Source organism: Oncorhynchus masou, chromosome 10, assembly GCF_036934945.1.
Source record: "Oncorhynchus masou masou isolate Uvic2021 chromosome 10, UVic_Omas_1.1, whole genome shotgun sequence".
Classification (NCBI taxonomy): Eukaryota; Metazoa; Chordata; class Actinopteri; order Salmoniformes; family Salmonidae; genus Oncorhynchus; species Oncorhynchus masou.
This window is the reverse complement of record NC_088221.1, coordinates 25,507,721-25,524,898: the sequence shown is the minus strand read 5'-3', so window position 1 is coordinate 25,524,898 and position 17,178 is coordinate 25,507,721. Positions and strand designations below refer to the sequence as shown.

The 17,178-nt window shown below is 43.0% G+C and overlaps 1 protein-coding gene across 1 annotated transcript in view; it reads left to right on the top strand.

The window, feature by feature from the left end:
- The window catches only part of LOC135547407 (unconventional myosin-XVI-like), a 161,978-nt gene that overhangs the window by 5,198 nt on the left and 139,602 nt on the right, over nt 1-17,178 (top strand). The window contains 2 exon segments of the mRNA XM_064976410.1: nt 12,494-12,564; nt 12,717-12,860. Of these exon segments, the coding sequence (XP_064832482.1) occupies nt 12,494-12,564; nt 12,717-12,860 (215 nt within the window).

Sequence of the window (17,178 nt, the reverse complement as noted above, 5' to 3'; positions counted from 1 at the left end):
TTGTTGCTTTGATGATCCCATGGTTAACTATCTAAAATTTTAGTCAGTAATGTGTCTCTTGGATTACTGTAATCTGATTACTTTCAGTAACTTTCTAATTAATTTTCACTTAAAATGCAGAAGAAGATAATAATTCTTTATACACATTTGGTGTGTCATCATAGTGGTCTCAGGCTCACTCAGGTGGAAAAATCGTTAACATTTTAAATGCTGAATTGAATGTAATTGAGAAAGCAGAAAGATCTCAATGTATTTGTTTCACTAACATCCTTTCTGAATTTAAGAGTAATCCAAGAAGTAATCAAAGTATCTGTAATCTGATACAATATTTTGCTGGTAGAGTAAGCGATTACATTTAAGTTTTTTTGTAATCAGATTACATGTAATCAGTTACTCCCCAACCCTGATCTTTGGCCTGTTGACTGTTTCTATGTCTCTCTGTGTGTAATGTTATTTGTAGGCAATGTCAGTTTCTGTGTCTCTGTGTATGTGTACGTCTGTGCCAATTACTGTGTGGGAAAATACAGTAATGCTCCACAGCATGTTTCTGACTCAATCCCACTCCATTCCAAATCCATGTAGGAAACATGGTCGCCTCAGGCCTCCTTTATCCCAGGAGATATGTGGGAACATTTCTGGAATTGTATTCACAGCAAAATCCTTAATCATTTTTGAGAGGAGGAAATGTGTAAATACACCCCATGTTGAGAGGCCTAGGGGTCCATCTGGGGTGAAAGGGGGGTAAATTTAGGGGGACGGGGTGGGAATTGGGGTTGGTTCTGCCTGTACCAAGATCCCCAAACCCTGGAAAACCAGACTCAGCGCAGAACATGAGGATGTGTAGAAGGAAAATCAATGCTTAGTATTCCACAGGGATCTCATCTCAGCCCGTTGTTATTAGTGATGAGATCAGCTCCTCTGTTCTGGAGATGATGGAGGAAATACCACCCTCAAAGATGTATGTAGCAGATTTGGTTTTCTGCTTAGCTTTATCTTGTGAAGGCCTTATCTGGTGGTGAATCTCTCATTGAAGTGTAAAGCTATGAAATGACAGTGATAGACTGTGTCCAAACGTTTATCTAGCTATAGCGAGGCATGGGGATATTATTCTGGATGACTGTGGAATGTCTGTGGTATGAAGGTCTTCTGTATTAGTTGTGTATGGTATTCATCATGGCACCCAACCTCCCTCTCTAATTATTTGTATGTTTTCATTTCATTTGTTCTTTGATTGATACAATAATGGCTATGAACCATTCCAGATGAGAAAACAACACCTTGTACCATCATGACTCATTATCATTTAAAGAATGTTTGGCATCTCTCTCTCTCTCTCTCTATCTCTCTCTTTCTCTCTCCATCTGTGCGTCTATCCTAATTCAACTTTGGACACAGATTCACAGATAAATTATAAACACTCTGCTGACGAGGCAGGCTAGTAATAAGAGATGTACACACACACTTATCTTATCAGAAATCACTGGCAGGAAATAAGATGGAAGCAGAGAGGAAAATAGAGAGTGACAGAGATATGGAGATGGGTAAAGAGATTGAAAGGAGAGGATAGAGGGCTATGTCATAAAAAAAAAGTAGAAAGTGAGAATCAAAGAAAAAGAACAGGCAGGGAGGGATATGGTGAATGGGGGAAAAAGAGAGGATGAGAGACAAGAGAGACCTGAGCCTTTTTCAGCTCGATTCCTCCCTGCCATATGTAAACTGGGACTTGCATTGGTAGTGACATTTGGTGAAATTGCCTTTCTAAAGTAATCTCTTAACTTCATCAGTGGGAGGCACGGCTGTGACCGGAGCATCTGTTCTCTTCAAGAGGCGTGGAATCCAAAATCAATTCACAATACCATTCCAGAATGATGATATGGAATGTTCCACACTGGGGAATGATTGGTATATACAGTAGCTGTGTTATTGAGGTGATATTAGATGTTACGTTCCCTGCAAAATCATATGTTTGATGAGATTGAGTCTACTGTATATGAATAATTTTTATTCTCTTATATGAGGTTAGGGGTCTGGTAGAGAGAGATATTACTTGAGTGTGACAGAGTGGCTCTCTGTCCAGTTGCAGTTCACAGCTGTTTGATAACCAGATAATCATAATATAGTTCTGTGTTTCAATGCCTAGGAAACCTGTTTAATATTAGCATCTGTCCATTATTACTCTGCATCTATCCAAAGTAGTGGGTGTTTTAATATCAGATTACTATACATCATGATATGATCATGTGACTTGTGTTGTGATTTAGATTTCATAATATATCAAATCAGAGAATGATAACGGTTGAGATTCAATTTGACTATGAAACGGCCTGTTTGTGCTAAAATACTGTAGAGTAGCATCAGTATCAGTGATTGGGTGCCCTGTCGTGCATACATTACACAATCAACTGAGACCTCCTGTCACTTAAGACAAGTGTAATTACATGTAGGAAAATCACCCTTTCTCCTCCTCCCCTCTCCCTACTCGCTTCCTCCTCTTGAGTCTGTCCTCTAATGATCAGCACATATAGATCGGACAGACAGACAGTGAATAGCCTAGCACCAGTAACACCCTGTCTGTCTGTCTGTCTGTCTGTCTGTCTGTCTGTCTGTCTGTCTGTCTGTCTGTCTGTCGGTCTGTCTGTCTGTCTGTCTGTCTGTCTGTAGGAAGTAGAAGCACTAATGGCCTCTGCTGTCATTGTTACATGTCTTCCTCACCTCAGCCTTTAGCACCACGCTCACACACACACACACACACACACACACACACACACACACACACACACACACACACACACACACACACACACACACACACACACACACACACACGCTAATTGAATGCCTATACGCAAAACGTGATCACTGATCCTATCTGATCGGGTTCAGTATAGCAAGCTTGATAGTGTCCGTGTTGAAGATCGTCCTCACTCCCATACAGCTCTGGTACAGTTATCTATCTGTCAGAGCTAGAAGCTCGTTGTCTGCACCACACATCAATCCCTTTCCCAGGGGCCTTTGCAGTGGAAGGTAGATGTCATGCTGTGACACCGTGCCAAATCCTCTCCATTGATTGAACGAAGGAGTGAGAAAGAGAGAGAAACCAGCAATCTGGACACAATAACTGACTCTTTGTGATTATTGTGGCCTTTGTCCACCAAATAGGGGAAATGATCAATGTTTTACATTTTATTTATTTATTTTGCCTTTATTTAACCAGGCAGGCCAGTTGAGAACAAGTTCTAATTTACAACTGCAACCTGGCCAAGATAAAGCAAAGCAGTGCTATAAAAACAACAACACAGAGTTACACATGGAATAAACAAACATACAGTCAATAACACAATAGAACAATCTGTATACAGTGTGTGCAAATGAAGTAAGGAGGTAAGGCAATAAATAGACCAATAGTGGCGAAGTAATTACAATTTAGCAATTTACCCTGGAGTGATATACTGTAATTGCAGATGAGGATGTGTAAGTAGAAATACTGGACTGCAAAAGAGCAGAAAAACAAATATGGGGATAAGGTAGGTAGTTGGTTGGATGGGCTATTTACAGATGGGCTGTGTACAGCTGCAGAGATCGGTAAGCTGCTCTGACTGCTGACGCTTAAAGTTAGTGAGGGAGATATAAGTCTCCAACTTCAGTGATTTTTGCAATTCGTTCCAGTCATAGGCAGCAGAAAACTGGAAGGAATGGGGGCCAAAGGAGGTGTTGGCTTTAGGGATGACCAGTGAAATATACCTGCTGGAGCGCGTGCTACGGGTGGGTGTTGCTATCGTGACCAGTGAGCTGAGATAAGGTGGTGCTTTACCTAGCAAAGACTTATAGATGACCTGGAGCCAGTGGGTTTGGTGACAAATATGTAGGGAGGACCAGCCAACGAGAGCGTACAGGTCGCAGTGGTGGGAAGTATATGAGGCTTTGGTGACAAAACCGATGGCACTGTGATAGACTGCATCCAATTTGCTGAGTAGAGTGTTGGAGGATATTTTGTAAATTACGTCACCGAAGTCAAGTATCGGTAGGATAGTCAGTTTTACAAGGGTATGTTTGGCAACATGAGTGAAGGAGGCTTTGTTGCGAAATAGGACGCCTATTCTAGATGTAATTTTAGATGTATGATTGGAGATGCTTAATGTAAGTCTGGAAGGAGAGTTTACAGTCTAACCAGACACCTAAGAATGTATAATTGTCCACATATTCTAAGTCAGAACCATCCAGAGTTGTGACGCTAGACGGGCGGGCGGGTGCGGGCAGCGATTGGTTGAAGAGCATGCATTTTGTTTTACTTGCATTTAAGATCAGTTACAGGCCACTGAAGTAGTGTTGTATGGCGTTGAAGCTCGTTTGGAGGTTTGTTAACACAGCGTCCAAGGAAGGGCCAGATGTATACAGAATGGTGTCGTCTGCGTAGAGGTAGATCAAGGATTCACCCGCAGCAAGAGCGACATCATTGATATATACAGAGAAAATAGTCAGCCTGAGAATTGAACCCTGTGGCACCCCCATAGAGACTGTCAGAGGTCTGGACAACAGGTCCTCCGATTTGACACACTGAACTCTATCTGAGAAGCAGTTAGTGAACCAGGCGAGGCAGTCATTAGAGAAACCAAAGCTGTTGAGTCTGCCGATAAGAATACGGTGATTGACAGAGTCAAAAGCCTTGTCCAGGTCGATGAAGACAGTTGCACAGTGCTGTCTTTTATCGATGGCGGATATGATATCGTTTAGGACCTTGAGCGTAGCTGAGGTGCACCCGTGACCAGCTCGGAAACCAGATTGCATAGGTGAGAAGGTACGGTGGGATTTGAAATGGTTAGTGATCTGTTTGCTCACTTGGCTTTCGAAGACTTTAGAACAGCAGGGCAGGATGGATATAGGCCTGTAACAGTTTGGGTCTAGTGTGTCTTCCCCTTTGAAGATTGGGATGACTGCGGCTGCTTTCCAATCTTTAGGAATCTCAGACGATACGAAAGAGAGGTTGAACAGACTAGTAATAGGGGTATCTAACCCAATGTGAGAATTAAGCCAGAGATATTACTTGAGAAACAAGAGGAGCTTAAGAGAAACTTTAATAAGGAAAGCACATACTTGTGAACTCATTTGTTGCTATGTAATTTAGATTCCATTCTTACATCTGCTGCAGAATATCTTGTAGCATTTTTTAATTAAGATGTTAAGCCCTAGGGAAGCTTGTTCCAACAGACTACTACTAACTACTACTATGTCTTTCAATGCTTCAAGATTGTTCGGGAGAGAATAAACTTGGTTAACACTTTTTATGATCTATCTGTCTATGCACACATAATACTGCATTTAATACTTGCTACAATCCTTAAAAAACATGCATAACAGGCTATATGAATGCATAGCTTAATCACTGTAACAGAATTCATAAACCATTACTCACAGAGATTCACACAAAGTATCCCCCAAATAATGCGGTGGAATTACAAATCCCAAATCTCTCTCTTTCTGCATCACAGATCCCATCATGGACGTCTGTGCTCTTAGGATTGTGTCTTGTCTGAGAACAGTGTATATTGTTTTTCCTGAAGGATGGAAACAGAGAGAAGACTCCAAAGCTCTTTTGGAAAACAGAGCAGCCATGCAAGACGAGGGGTTGTGGTGACTATGGATGTCTGATAAGAAGAACTGAGACGGAATCATTCACAGGGATGAGAACAGTAGGTTTCCTATTGGAGGGTTGGGATGAGGCATAGCGGAACACACATAGGAACTCATAATATGGATGGTGGACTGGTAAGGAATGTGAAAAAGAGGTCATAGGTAACGTATGTCATGTCATTGAAGGGGCATTTGAAGATACATTCACAAGGATGGAGTTCTGGGATGAATAGAACAGTGAGAAACATTGAGAGAAAGAGAGAGATGGATTGAGTGGGATTTGAACAAGTGCATTTGGATTCCATCCCCTTATGAAGTAGCCTAGACATACCCTCCACTCACCGACTATGTCATACTCCTTCTTCCCCTCTCCCTCTCTCCCTAGAGGTAAAGCTACAGTATAACTGTATACTTCTCTTTTTGTTCTCCCTCTGCATCCATTGCATACGTCTCCCTGCCTGAATGCAATGCCTGTCCGGGATGCTTTTCTCTCAGCGCCCATATAGTGTTTGCAATGTATTCACATCGGGTTCCTTGATGCCTGTATTTTTGCAGAATCATACCAGATCGACGCTTATCAATGATATCATGTTGGCATCACTTGCTTCCATTGTATATCATTAACTCAGTAGACATAGCTCTCAGGGCTGTAGTGGAGCATACTCTAACTGTACACCAGCGACTCGCTAATCATGTACATAATGCAATTTATACATGTTATGCAAGAGAGACTGGAGTGCCTCTGCCAGGTCTGGCGGTAGTACAAGGTCAGAGTGGAAACATGTTTCCCTTTCTGGAATGTGTCTGACTTGGCATCTACAGAAATATGTCTGATCCAACTCCACTTCTATAACTGATAGGGAGACTCTGTTGAGTCATCAGGAATCTGTTCAAGGTTGGCATTGGACTCATAGTGCATTCCATTCAGTGTTTGCATTCTGGTTGCATCTGGTTAGAGTTTGGCTGGAGGGACTGTATGATAAGCAGTATGTGGTCATCTTTTGGATGGCTGAAGAGTGGAATATGCCGATAGGGAGGATAGGGTCATCTTTTATTGGAAAGAAGGGTGGATGAAAGACTTGAGTCTGTCGGGGAGGTCTGGGACAAACAGAGAACATCAGTCTTCTCTCTCTCCTTTCCTCTGTCGTTATTCCTCCCGCCTCTTCTCTCCGGCTCTCGCTCTCTCCCTCCATCTCTCTTTCCCTCTCTCCACAACGGCTCCCATCTGGTTGCTATGGAAACTCCACATATGTCTCCCACAGCTGTTTTTCAGTTTTCCCCAAAATGACAGCTGGTTGTTTTCTCTCTCTTTCTCGCACAATCTCCCTCTCTCTCTCTTCGTGGTCAAACAGCCTGATGAAACAGAGCACACAGACAAACACACTCTCCCTCTCTCTCTCTTCGTGGTCAAACAGCCTGATGAAACAGAGCACACAGACAAACACACTCTCCCTCTCTCTCTCTTCGCGGTCAAAACAGCCTGATGAAACAGAGCACACAGACAAACACACTCTCCCTCTCTTCACGGTCAAACAGCCTGATGAAACAGAGCACACAGACAAACACACTCTCCCTCTCTTCACGGTCAAACAGCCTGATGAAACAGAGCACACAGACAAACACACTCTCCCTCTCTTCACGGTCAAACAGCCTGATGAAACAGAGCACACAGACAAACACACTCTCCCTCTCTCTCTTCACGGTCAAACAGCCTGATGAAACAGAGGACACAGACAAACACACTAAACACAGGGAAAAAGAGCAACAACCTGATTTACATTCATTTACACTGCTGCCAAAATGCTCACTCCCTGAGTTAGCACTGATAAAATCAAGTCCAGTTTGATTTGGTGCGCACACAGTTTTCATTAGGCATAAAAGGTGCAGTGAAATATTTACCCGCGAGCTCACTCAACAGTACCGTACAACATCAATATCAATCATAATCAAATAAAAAGTAAGTAAGAAGGTAGTATGCACAGTGGTAATAATAATGCTAATCATGAAGACAGGGTATCCATTGGTTTTCCGTGAGTAGTATATGAGCTAGGTGGTAGTATTGTGTGTAGGGGATGGAAAATACATGGTCTTGGAGTGTGTAGAGATGTAATGGTCCACAGCAATACCGGATAGTACCTGTCAATCATTTCAATAGAACATGACAGTGGGTAGCGTTGGCATATGAACCAATAGTAGAGCAGGACTGAGGACAGTGTTGACCTATGGACCAATAGAACAGCAGAACAGTGGGCAGTGTAAATGTATGGACAATAGAGAACCACAACACCGTAAAGTGTTGTCATGATCCAATAGAACAGAAACGGAACATCAGCCATATGGTCCAGCATGCAGCACTTCTGTTTGATTGCCCTGAGTGTCAATATATACATAGCTCTTGACTTCTGACCTCTATTCAGTCATGCTCAACAATGCCCTATAAAAACACACAGGTCCTTCTAGTGTGTGGAAGGTCAAACAGACCTGATGCCGTCCAGACTGATGCCTGACTGTATCAGTCTATTATTTCTGATGACTAGTGATTCAAATAATATATACAGTAGTCTTCAGATTTCACAGTTTAGTCATTTAGCAGACAATGTTATCCAGGGTTATTCACCATTCTACTGAAGCACTGTAGGTGAACCAACACCACATATGTTAATTAGCCTTCATTACTAACCTACAGTAGTTGGGATTATATTCCTGAGCTTTTAGGCGGGAGAGAGACGGTGTTTATGTGTGTGTGTGTATGTGAGAGAGCGAGCGAGCGAGAGAGAAATTTGTGTTGAATGACTTTAGGAAGGCTATGTTCTTCCTCATCAACCATTTAAGATCCATTAAGAACCAGAAGACTGTGTGCGTGCGCATATGAATGTGTGCGTGTGCATTAGTCATTTAGCAGACAATGTTATTAAGGGATATCTACCATTCTACTAAAGCACTGTAGGTGAGCCAACCACCATTATCCTTAATCACTCATTTAGGTGGGGTTATATTCCTGAGCTTTTAGGTGGGAGACAGAAAGGTGTGTGTTTGTGTGGGCGTGCATGTGCATAGCGTGTGTGTGTGTGTGTGTGTGTGTGTGTGTGTGTGTGTGTGTGTGTGTGTGTGTGTGTGTGTGTGCGTGCGTGCGTGCGTGCGTGCGTGCGAGATAATTGTGTTCATTGACTTTAGGAAGGCTGTGTTCTTCCTCATCAACCATTTAAGCTCCAGTAAGCACCAAGGACCAGTAGAAGACTGTGTGGGTGTGCATGTAAATGTGTGTGTCTTTCTGTGAATGTGTACTCGTGTGTTCATAATGCATCCAGACATCCATCCATACGACTAGGATCCTCCATTATCAAGACTAAGCAAAGATTGGTTGGTTGATAAGTGGGGTCCCTACGGTATATGACCTAGAGGGAAATGAATGGAGCGGCCTGTACTACCTGAGGATCAGAAAAATAATCACTAACAAGTGATGCCACTGGCTGTGCTGAAACACACACTGCAAGGTCAAACTATACCGCAGTGAAACTGTTACATCATTGTTACAGTGGTGCCATGTCCTAGCTCAGCTTGACATGTATATGCCCTAACCAGCTGTGTGTGTGAGTTGTCACTACACACACGTCTGTGTAGATAACGACCGCTGAGGTCAGCCATCCTCAATAGGCAAACGGTCTGGATCCGGACCCAGAATTAAAGTAAAACATTTAATTTTAGGGAATCAAGTTGGGCTTTATACTTTTTGCTGTTATTTGCGCAAGAAACTTAACCCTAATTTGCTACAACGGGTGCCGTACCCTCTGTAAAACAACACATTTCACTGCATCTATCCAGTGTATGTGACAATGAAACATATATAACAATATATATATCTATATATATATATATATATATCTATATATATATATATATATATATATATATATATATATATATATATATATACATACATACTACCAGTCAAGGGTTTTTCTTTATTTTACTATTTTCTACACTGTAGAATAATAGTGAAGACATCTGTCATTGGAATTTCATAATTCCTACAATTAAATTCACTCCGTCTATTTTATAAGAATTTGTAAGATTACCATTTGCATAAAATAGACAGAGACCAGTCTTATCAAAATTAGATAATAGTATTCATTCTCGGAGCTCGCTCCCATGACACCACGAACAACAGTTTATATACAAATATAAATATAAAATGTCCTTCCTCCTATCAACCAGGACAAAGCAGGTTCAAACGTTTATTCCAACCTCCTAGCTCACACACACTATTATCAAGATTAACTTCTGGAATCTTCACCTTCATCCATCACTATTTAGAAGACAGTTCCAGATAATGGAAAACCCAGGGAGGCACTCACTGCCTTATCTAAACATCCCAGAGTTAAGTTGAGTCAGTTCAACCATAGGTTAACGACCCTTTTTGCTTACTTAAAAACCCACAATCCATTCCTCCCCAACCTAGCTGAATGGTACTTATTATGTTTAATTACCCCCTGTTTCATGCTACACAATCCCTTCCTTATGAATTAACATGATTCATCAGATATAATAAAACAGAGTAGACGCTTAATTAGTTATAGTTCTATTTAAAATGTAGATATTGTTTAGTCATTATTCGTAAAATTCCTAACAACATCAAAACTATGAAATAACATATATGGAATCATGTCGTAACCAAAAAAGTGTTAAACAAATCTAAATATATTTATATTTGAGATTCTTCAAAGTCGCCACCCTTTGCCTTGATGACAGCTTTGCACACTCTTTGCATTCTCTCACCTGGAATGCATTTCAATTCACAGGTGTGCCTTGTTAAAAGTTCATTTGTGGATTGTCTTTATTCTTAAACCAGTGTTGTGACAAAGTAGGGCTGGTATACAGAAAATAGCTCTATTTGGTAAAAGACCAAGTCCATTGTAGCTCAAATAAGCAGAAACGACAGTCCATCATTACTTTAAGACATGAAGGTCAGTCAATACAGAAAATGTCAAGAACTTTTAATGTTTCTTCAAGTACATGATGAAACTGGCTTGGAGGATTGCAAAAGGAAAGGAAGACCCAGAGTTACCTCTGCTGCAGACGATAAACTCATTAGAGTTAATTGCACATCAGATTGCAGGACAAATAAATTCTTCACAGAGTTCAAGTAACAGACACATCTCAACATCAACTGTTCAAAGGAGACAGCGTGAATCAAACATTCATGGTTGAATTTCTGCAAAGAAACCACTACTAAAGGACATCAATAAGAAGAATAGACTTGTTTGGGCCAAGAAACACTATCAATGGATATTAGACCGGTGGAAATTTGTCCTTTAGTCCCAATGAGTCCAAATTTGATATTTTTGGTTCCAACCGCTATTTCTTTGTGTGGCACAGAGTAGGTGAACGGATGATATCCACATGTGTGGTTCCCACCGTGAAGCATGGAGGAGGAGATGTGCTGGTGTGGGGGTGCTTGACTGGTGACACTGTCAGTGATTTATTTAGAATTCAAAGCACACTTAAATCGGCAAAATCTTATCTCCGCCAGTGAACAGTTTGGTGATGCATGGGTCGCAAGGATGGGTTTGTTACTACATTAATAAATACAAATATCTATGCGGACCTTTGCCTTCTAGGAAATGTGTTTGACCAGACCTTCTCAAATATTATTTGTGTACCCCTGACTTAAGGTAAAACGACCCTGTGGGGCTCCTCACTATGGTTCACCTTGGTAATTACAGTGGTTGTTACGCTCACTGCTAATGGCTCTGGTTAAGTGAGTGTTTCAGAGAGTCAGTGAGTCAGTGTGTGCACAGACGCTTTATAGGTGTGTGTGTGTATGACAGTGCATGCCAGTCTGACAGAGGCTTGCGTGAGTAGTTCAGTGTTCTGCTGAGGTAAGGTCTCCCAGTGTTTATCCAGCATCCATCTTGGCTTATCACTGTTGTTGAGGGAAAATATGTTTAAAGACCTCCCCCCTCGCTCCTCTCTCTCTCTTTCTCTGCCCTCAAATCTGTCCATCTCAGTCTTTTATTCATTCTCTCTGTGTCTAATACTCTCCCTCAGTAATTTCCTTCTCCTTTTATCGCTTTCGTGTAGAATCATTATTGAGGGTAGTGGTTAGGGCAGATCTGGGTTAGTCTGTGAGTAAAGCCTCAGCCGTTCTGTGTTCCTTGTGAATAATAGATGTTGGTGGGTGAGTACTGATCGTTGTAAAGCAGATCTATGTCTATGTGTGAGTACAGTAGAATGGTTTGTAGCGAATTACCAGGTAATCTGTGTCAGTATTTCAGTGTTATGGATACTGTATTTGTAGTGCAGTGTGTTAGTGCAGTCCACTGTGGCTCAGTAGAGCTGATGGGATGTGAATGAGTGAGCCGCGTGTTTCTAGGCAGGCGCTCCACCTGTCAGACCAACTCCAGTGGTTCCCGACTCCAGTCCAACAGCACACATTTTTGTTATAGTCCAGGACAATCACACTTGATTCAACTTGTCAACTAATCATCAAGCCCTCAATGAGTTAAATCAAGTGAGTTTGTCTGGGGCTACAACAGAAATGTGTGCTATTGGGGATACTGGAGGACTGCTATAATACACACTGACTGACTGTCTGACTGAGTGACTCCTGAAGGGCAAACAGAGAACAAGTCACACACAGGGGCATTTTACTGGAGAGGAGGAAGCTGTCGTGTGGGTGTGCTGCGTGTTGTGTGTGCATTTGCACTTGCGCTTTTATTGGGAAAATGCACTGGGTTTTTCCTAACAAACCGTTGTCTACCTACGTTGTTTATCTGGTATATTTCCTCCTGATGTTACAACATCCACATGTGTTCACACACCAAGCTGCACGTTTGTATTTCTCTCTCTCTGTTCTATGTTGCAGTGCTGCGTCTACTGAAGGAGAGAGCTGACCCCAACACACCTATCTCCTCTGGAGGATCTCTTCTACACCTGGTGAGAATACACATGCACACACACGTGCACAAACACAACTACATCCACCTGCTGTTTTTCAATTAGCTCACCACTATCTGGCTGCGCCTCTCTCTATCTCTTTCTCTCTCTCTCTTTCTCTTTCTCTCTCTCTCTCTCTCTTCATCCCATAGTGCGCTCGTCATGACAATGTGTTTGCGGCTGAGGTTCTGATCGAGCGAGGGTTAAATGTCAACCTGCAGGATGACGACCTCTGGACAGCCCTGCACATAGCGTGTGTGTGTGACCACGCCGACATGGTGCTGCTACTACTGCTGGTGAGAAACACACACGCGCGCGCACATGCACGCACGCACACACACACACACACATATACAGTTGAAGTCGGAAGTGAAACTGAGTCAGGTTTGTAGGCCTCCTTGCTTGCACACACTTTTTCAGTTCTGCCCACAAATGTTCTATGGGATTGAGGTCAGGGCTTTGTGATGGCCACTCCAATACCTTGACTTTGTTGTCCTTAAGCCGTTTTGCCACAACTTTGGAAGTATGCTTGGGGACATTGTCCATTTGGAAGACCCATTTGCGACCAAGCTTTAACTTCCTGACTGATATCTTGAAATGTTGCTTCAATATATCCACATAATTTTCTCTCCTCATGAAGCCATCTATTTTGTGAAGTGCACCAGTCCCTCCTGCAGCAAAACACCCCCACAACATGATGCTGCCACCCCCGGGCTTCATGGTTAGGATAGTGTTCTTCGGCTTGCAAGCCTCCCATTTTTTCCTGCAAACATAATGATGGTCATTATGGTCAAACAGATTTATTTTTGTTTCATCAGACCAGAGGATATTTCTCCAAAAAGTACGATCTTTGTCCCCATGTGCAGTTGCAAACCATAGACTGGCGTTTTTTATAGTTTTTATAGCGTCTTCCTTGCTGAGCGGCCTTTCAGGTTATATCGATATAGGACTTGTTTAACTGTGGATATAGATACTTTTGTACCTGTTACCTCCAGCATCTTCACAAGGTCCTTTGCTGTTGTTCTGGGATTGATTTGCACTTTTTGCACCAAAGTACGTTCATCTCTAGGAGACAGAACACGTCTCCTTCATGAGCGGTATGACGTCAGTCCCATGGTGTTTATACTTGCGTACTATTGTTTGTACAGATGAACATGGTACGTTTAAGAGTTTGGAAATTGCTCCCAAGGATGAACCAGACTTGTGGAGGACTGCAAAAAAATTTTTGCTGAGGTCTTGGCTGATTTATTTTGATTTTCCCATGATCAAGCAAAGATACATTGAGTTTGAAGGTAGGCGTTGAAATACATCCACATCCACCTCCAATTGACTAAAACCATGTCAATTAGCCTATCAGAAGCTTCTAAAGCCATGACATAATTTTCTGCGATTTTCCAAGCTGTTTAAAGGCACAGTCAACTTAGTGTATGTAAACGTCTAACACACTGGAATTGTGATACAGTGAATTATAATTGAAAAAATCTGTCTGTAGACAATTGTTGGAAAAATGACTTGTGTCATGCACAAAGTAGATGTCCTAACCGACTTGCCAAAACCATAGTACGTTAACAAGACATTTGTGGAGTGGTTGAAAAACGAGGTTTAGTGACTTCAATCTAATTGTCTGTAAACTTCCAACTTCAACTGTGTGTGTATGTATATATATATACACATAGTACGTATGGATAAAAAAGAGCTGGCCCTGAGGGGAGTGGTTCCTTGCAGTATCATAAAGGTTTGGGTCAGGTCTGGTGTCTGCAGTATTAGACTATCAGAGGGGTTTGGGTCAGGTCTGGTGTCTGCAGTATTAGACTATCAGAAGGGTTTGGGTCAGGTCTGGTGTCTGCAGTATTAGACTATCAGAGGGGTTTGGGTCAGGTCTGGTGTTCTTTGCAGTAGTATAGACTATCAGAGGGGTTTGGGTCAGGTCTGGTGTCTGCAGTATTAGACTATCAGAGGGGTTTGGGTCAGGTCTGGTGTCTGCAGTATTAGACTATCAGAAGGGTTTGGGTCAGGTCTGGTGTCTGCAGTATTAGACTATCAGAGGGGTTTGGGTCAGGTCTGGTGTCTGCAGTATTAGACTATCAGAGGGGTTTGGGTCAGGTCTGGTGTCTGCAGTATTAGACTATCAGAAGGGTTTGGGTCACGTCTGGTGTCTGCAGTATTAGACTATCAGAGGGGTTTGGGTCAGGTCTGGTGTCTGCAGTATTAGACTATCAGAAGGGTTTGGGTCAGGTCTGGTGTCTGCAGTATTAGACTATCAGAGGGGTTTGGGTCAGGTCTGGTGTGGTGTCTGCAGTATTAGACTATCAGAAGGGTTTGGGTCAGGTCTGGTGTTCTGCAGTATTAGACTATCAGAGGGGTTTGGGTCAGGTCTGGTGTTCTGCAGTATTAGACTATCAGAAGGGTTTGGGTCAGGTCTGGTGTCTGCAGTATTAAACTATCAGAGGGGTTTGGGTCAGGTCTGGTGTTCTGCAGTATTAGACTATCAGAGGGGTTTGGGTCAGGTCTGGTGTTCTGCAGTATTAGACTATCAGAGGGCTTTGGGTCAAGTCTGGTGTCTGCAGTATTAGACTATCAGAGGGGTTTGGGTCAGGTCTGGTGTTTGCAGTATTAGACTATCAGAGGGGTTTGGGTCAGGTCTGGTGTCTGCAGTATTAGACTATCAGAGGGGTTTGGGTCAGGTCTGGTGTTCTGCAGTATTAGACTATCAGAGGGGTTTGGGTCAGGTCTGGTGTTCTGCAGTATTAGACTATCAGAGGGGTTTGGGTCAGGTCTGGTGTTCTGCAGTATTAGACTATCAGAGGGGTTTGGGTCAGGTCTGGTGTTCTGCAGTATTAGACTATCAGAAGGGTTTGGGTCAGGTCTGGTGTTCTGCAGTATTAGACTATCAGAAGGGTTTGGGTCAGGTCTGGTGTTCTGCAGTATTAGACTATCAGAGGGGTTTGGGTCAGGTCTGGTGTTCTGCAGTATTAGACTATCAGAAGGGTTTGGGTCAGGTCTGGTGTTCTGCAGTATTAGACTATCAGAGGGGTTTGGGTCAGGTCTGGTGTCTGCAGTATTAGACTATCAGAGGGGTTTGGGTCAGGTCTGGTGTTCTGCAGTATTAGACTATCAGAGGGGTTTGGGTCAGGTCTGGTGTCTGCAGTATTAGACTATCAGAGGGGTTTGGGTCAGGTCTGGTGTTCTGCAGTATTAGACTATCAGAGGGGTTTGGGTCAGGTCTGGTGTTCTGCAGTATTAGACTATCAGAGGGGTTTGGGTCAGGTCTGGTGTCTGCAGTATTAGACTATCAGAGGGGTTTGGGTCAGGTCTGGTGTTCTGCAGTATTAGACTATCAGAGGGGTTTGGGTCAGGTCTGGTGTCTGCAGTATTAGACTATCAGAGGGGTTTGGGTCAGGTCTGGTGTCTGCAGTATTAGACTATCAGAGGGGTTTGGGTCAGGTCTGGTGTTCTGCAGTATTAGACTATCAGAGGGGTTTGGGTCAGGTCTGGTGTCTGCAGTATTAGACTATCAGAGGGGTTTGGGTCAGGTCTGGTGTTCTGCAGTATTAGACTATCAGAGGGGTTTGGGTCAGGTCTGGTGTCTGGTGTTCTGCAGTATTAGACTATCAGAGGGGTTTGGGTCAGGTCTGGTGTTCTGCAGTATTAGACTATCAGAGGGGTTTGGGTCAGGTCTGGTGTTCTGCAGTATTAGACTATCAGAGGGGTTTGGGTCAGGTCTGGTGTTCTGCAGTATTAGACTATCAGAGGGGTTTGGGTCAGGTCTGGTGTTCTGCAGTATTAGACTATCAGAGGGGTTTGGGTCAGGTCTGGTGTCTGCAGTATTAGACTATCAGAAGGGTTTGGGTCAGGTCTGGTGTTCTGCAGTATTAGACTATCAGAGGGGTTTGGGTCAGGTCTGGTGTTCTGCAGTATTAGACTATCAGAGGGGTTTGGGTCAGGTCTGGTGTTCTGCAGTATTAGACTATCAGAGGGGTTTGGGTCAGGTCTGGTGTTCTGCTGATTAGGTCCAGAGTGAGACAGGAACAGCCGTAAAGGAGGGGACAGGAGCAGGTGGAGACATGGAGGTTGGGCTGTGTTTGGTTTGGTGTTAGGTCCTATTCCGGTTATGTTGATTTGGTCTGGTGTGGTAGTGTGGCAGCAGACCCTGTATGGCGGGGTGGGCTTGAGATACGCTCAGGGGAGATGTGGCTGTGTTTGAAGAGTTGCCAGAAAGAGCGAGAGAGAGTGTATGTGTGTCTGTGTTTTCACCTCCCCTCTTTCTATCGGAACAGTGTTTGATTTCCCTAAAGCAGTGCTGCAAGAGGAGAGCTGCATCAGTGGGTCTGTGTGATATAAATATGCCAAACACTACTCCTGCCAAGGGGACCACTTGAGTGAGAGAGTGAGAGAGTGAGAGAGACTAAATGTCTTCCATTCACTTTCAACTGAGACCCACTTTCTAGCTAATGAGGTCACATCTACAGTACTCACACAGGATTCTGCTTTACTGTCAGTCAGGAGAGAGAGAGAGGTATGGAATGTTAGGGTGAGAGAGGGGTAAGAAGAAAGATTTTCAAGCTACTGTAAACAAAATGATTACGTGCTTTTTCAGCTTCCCTTTGGTAAATT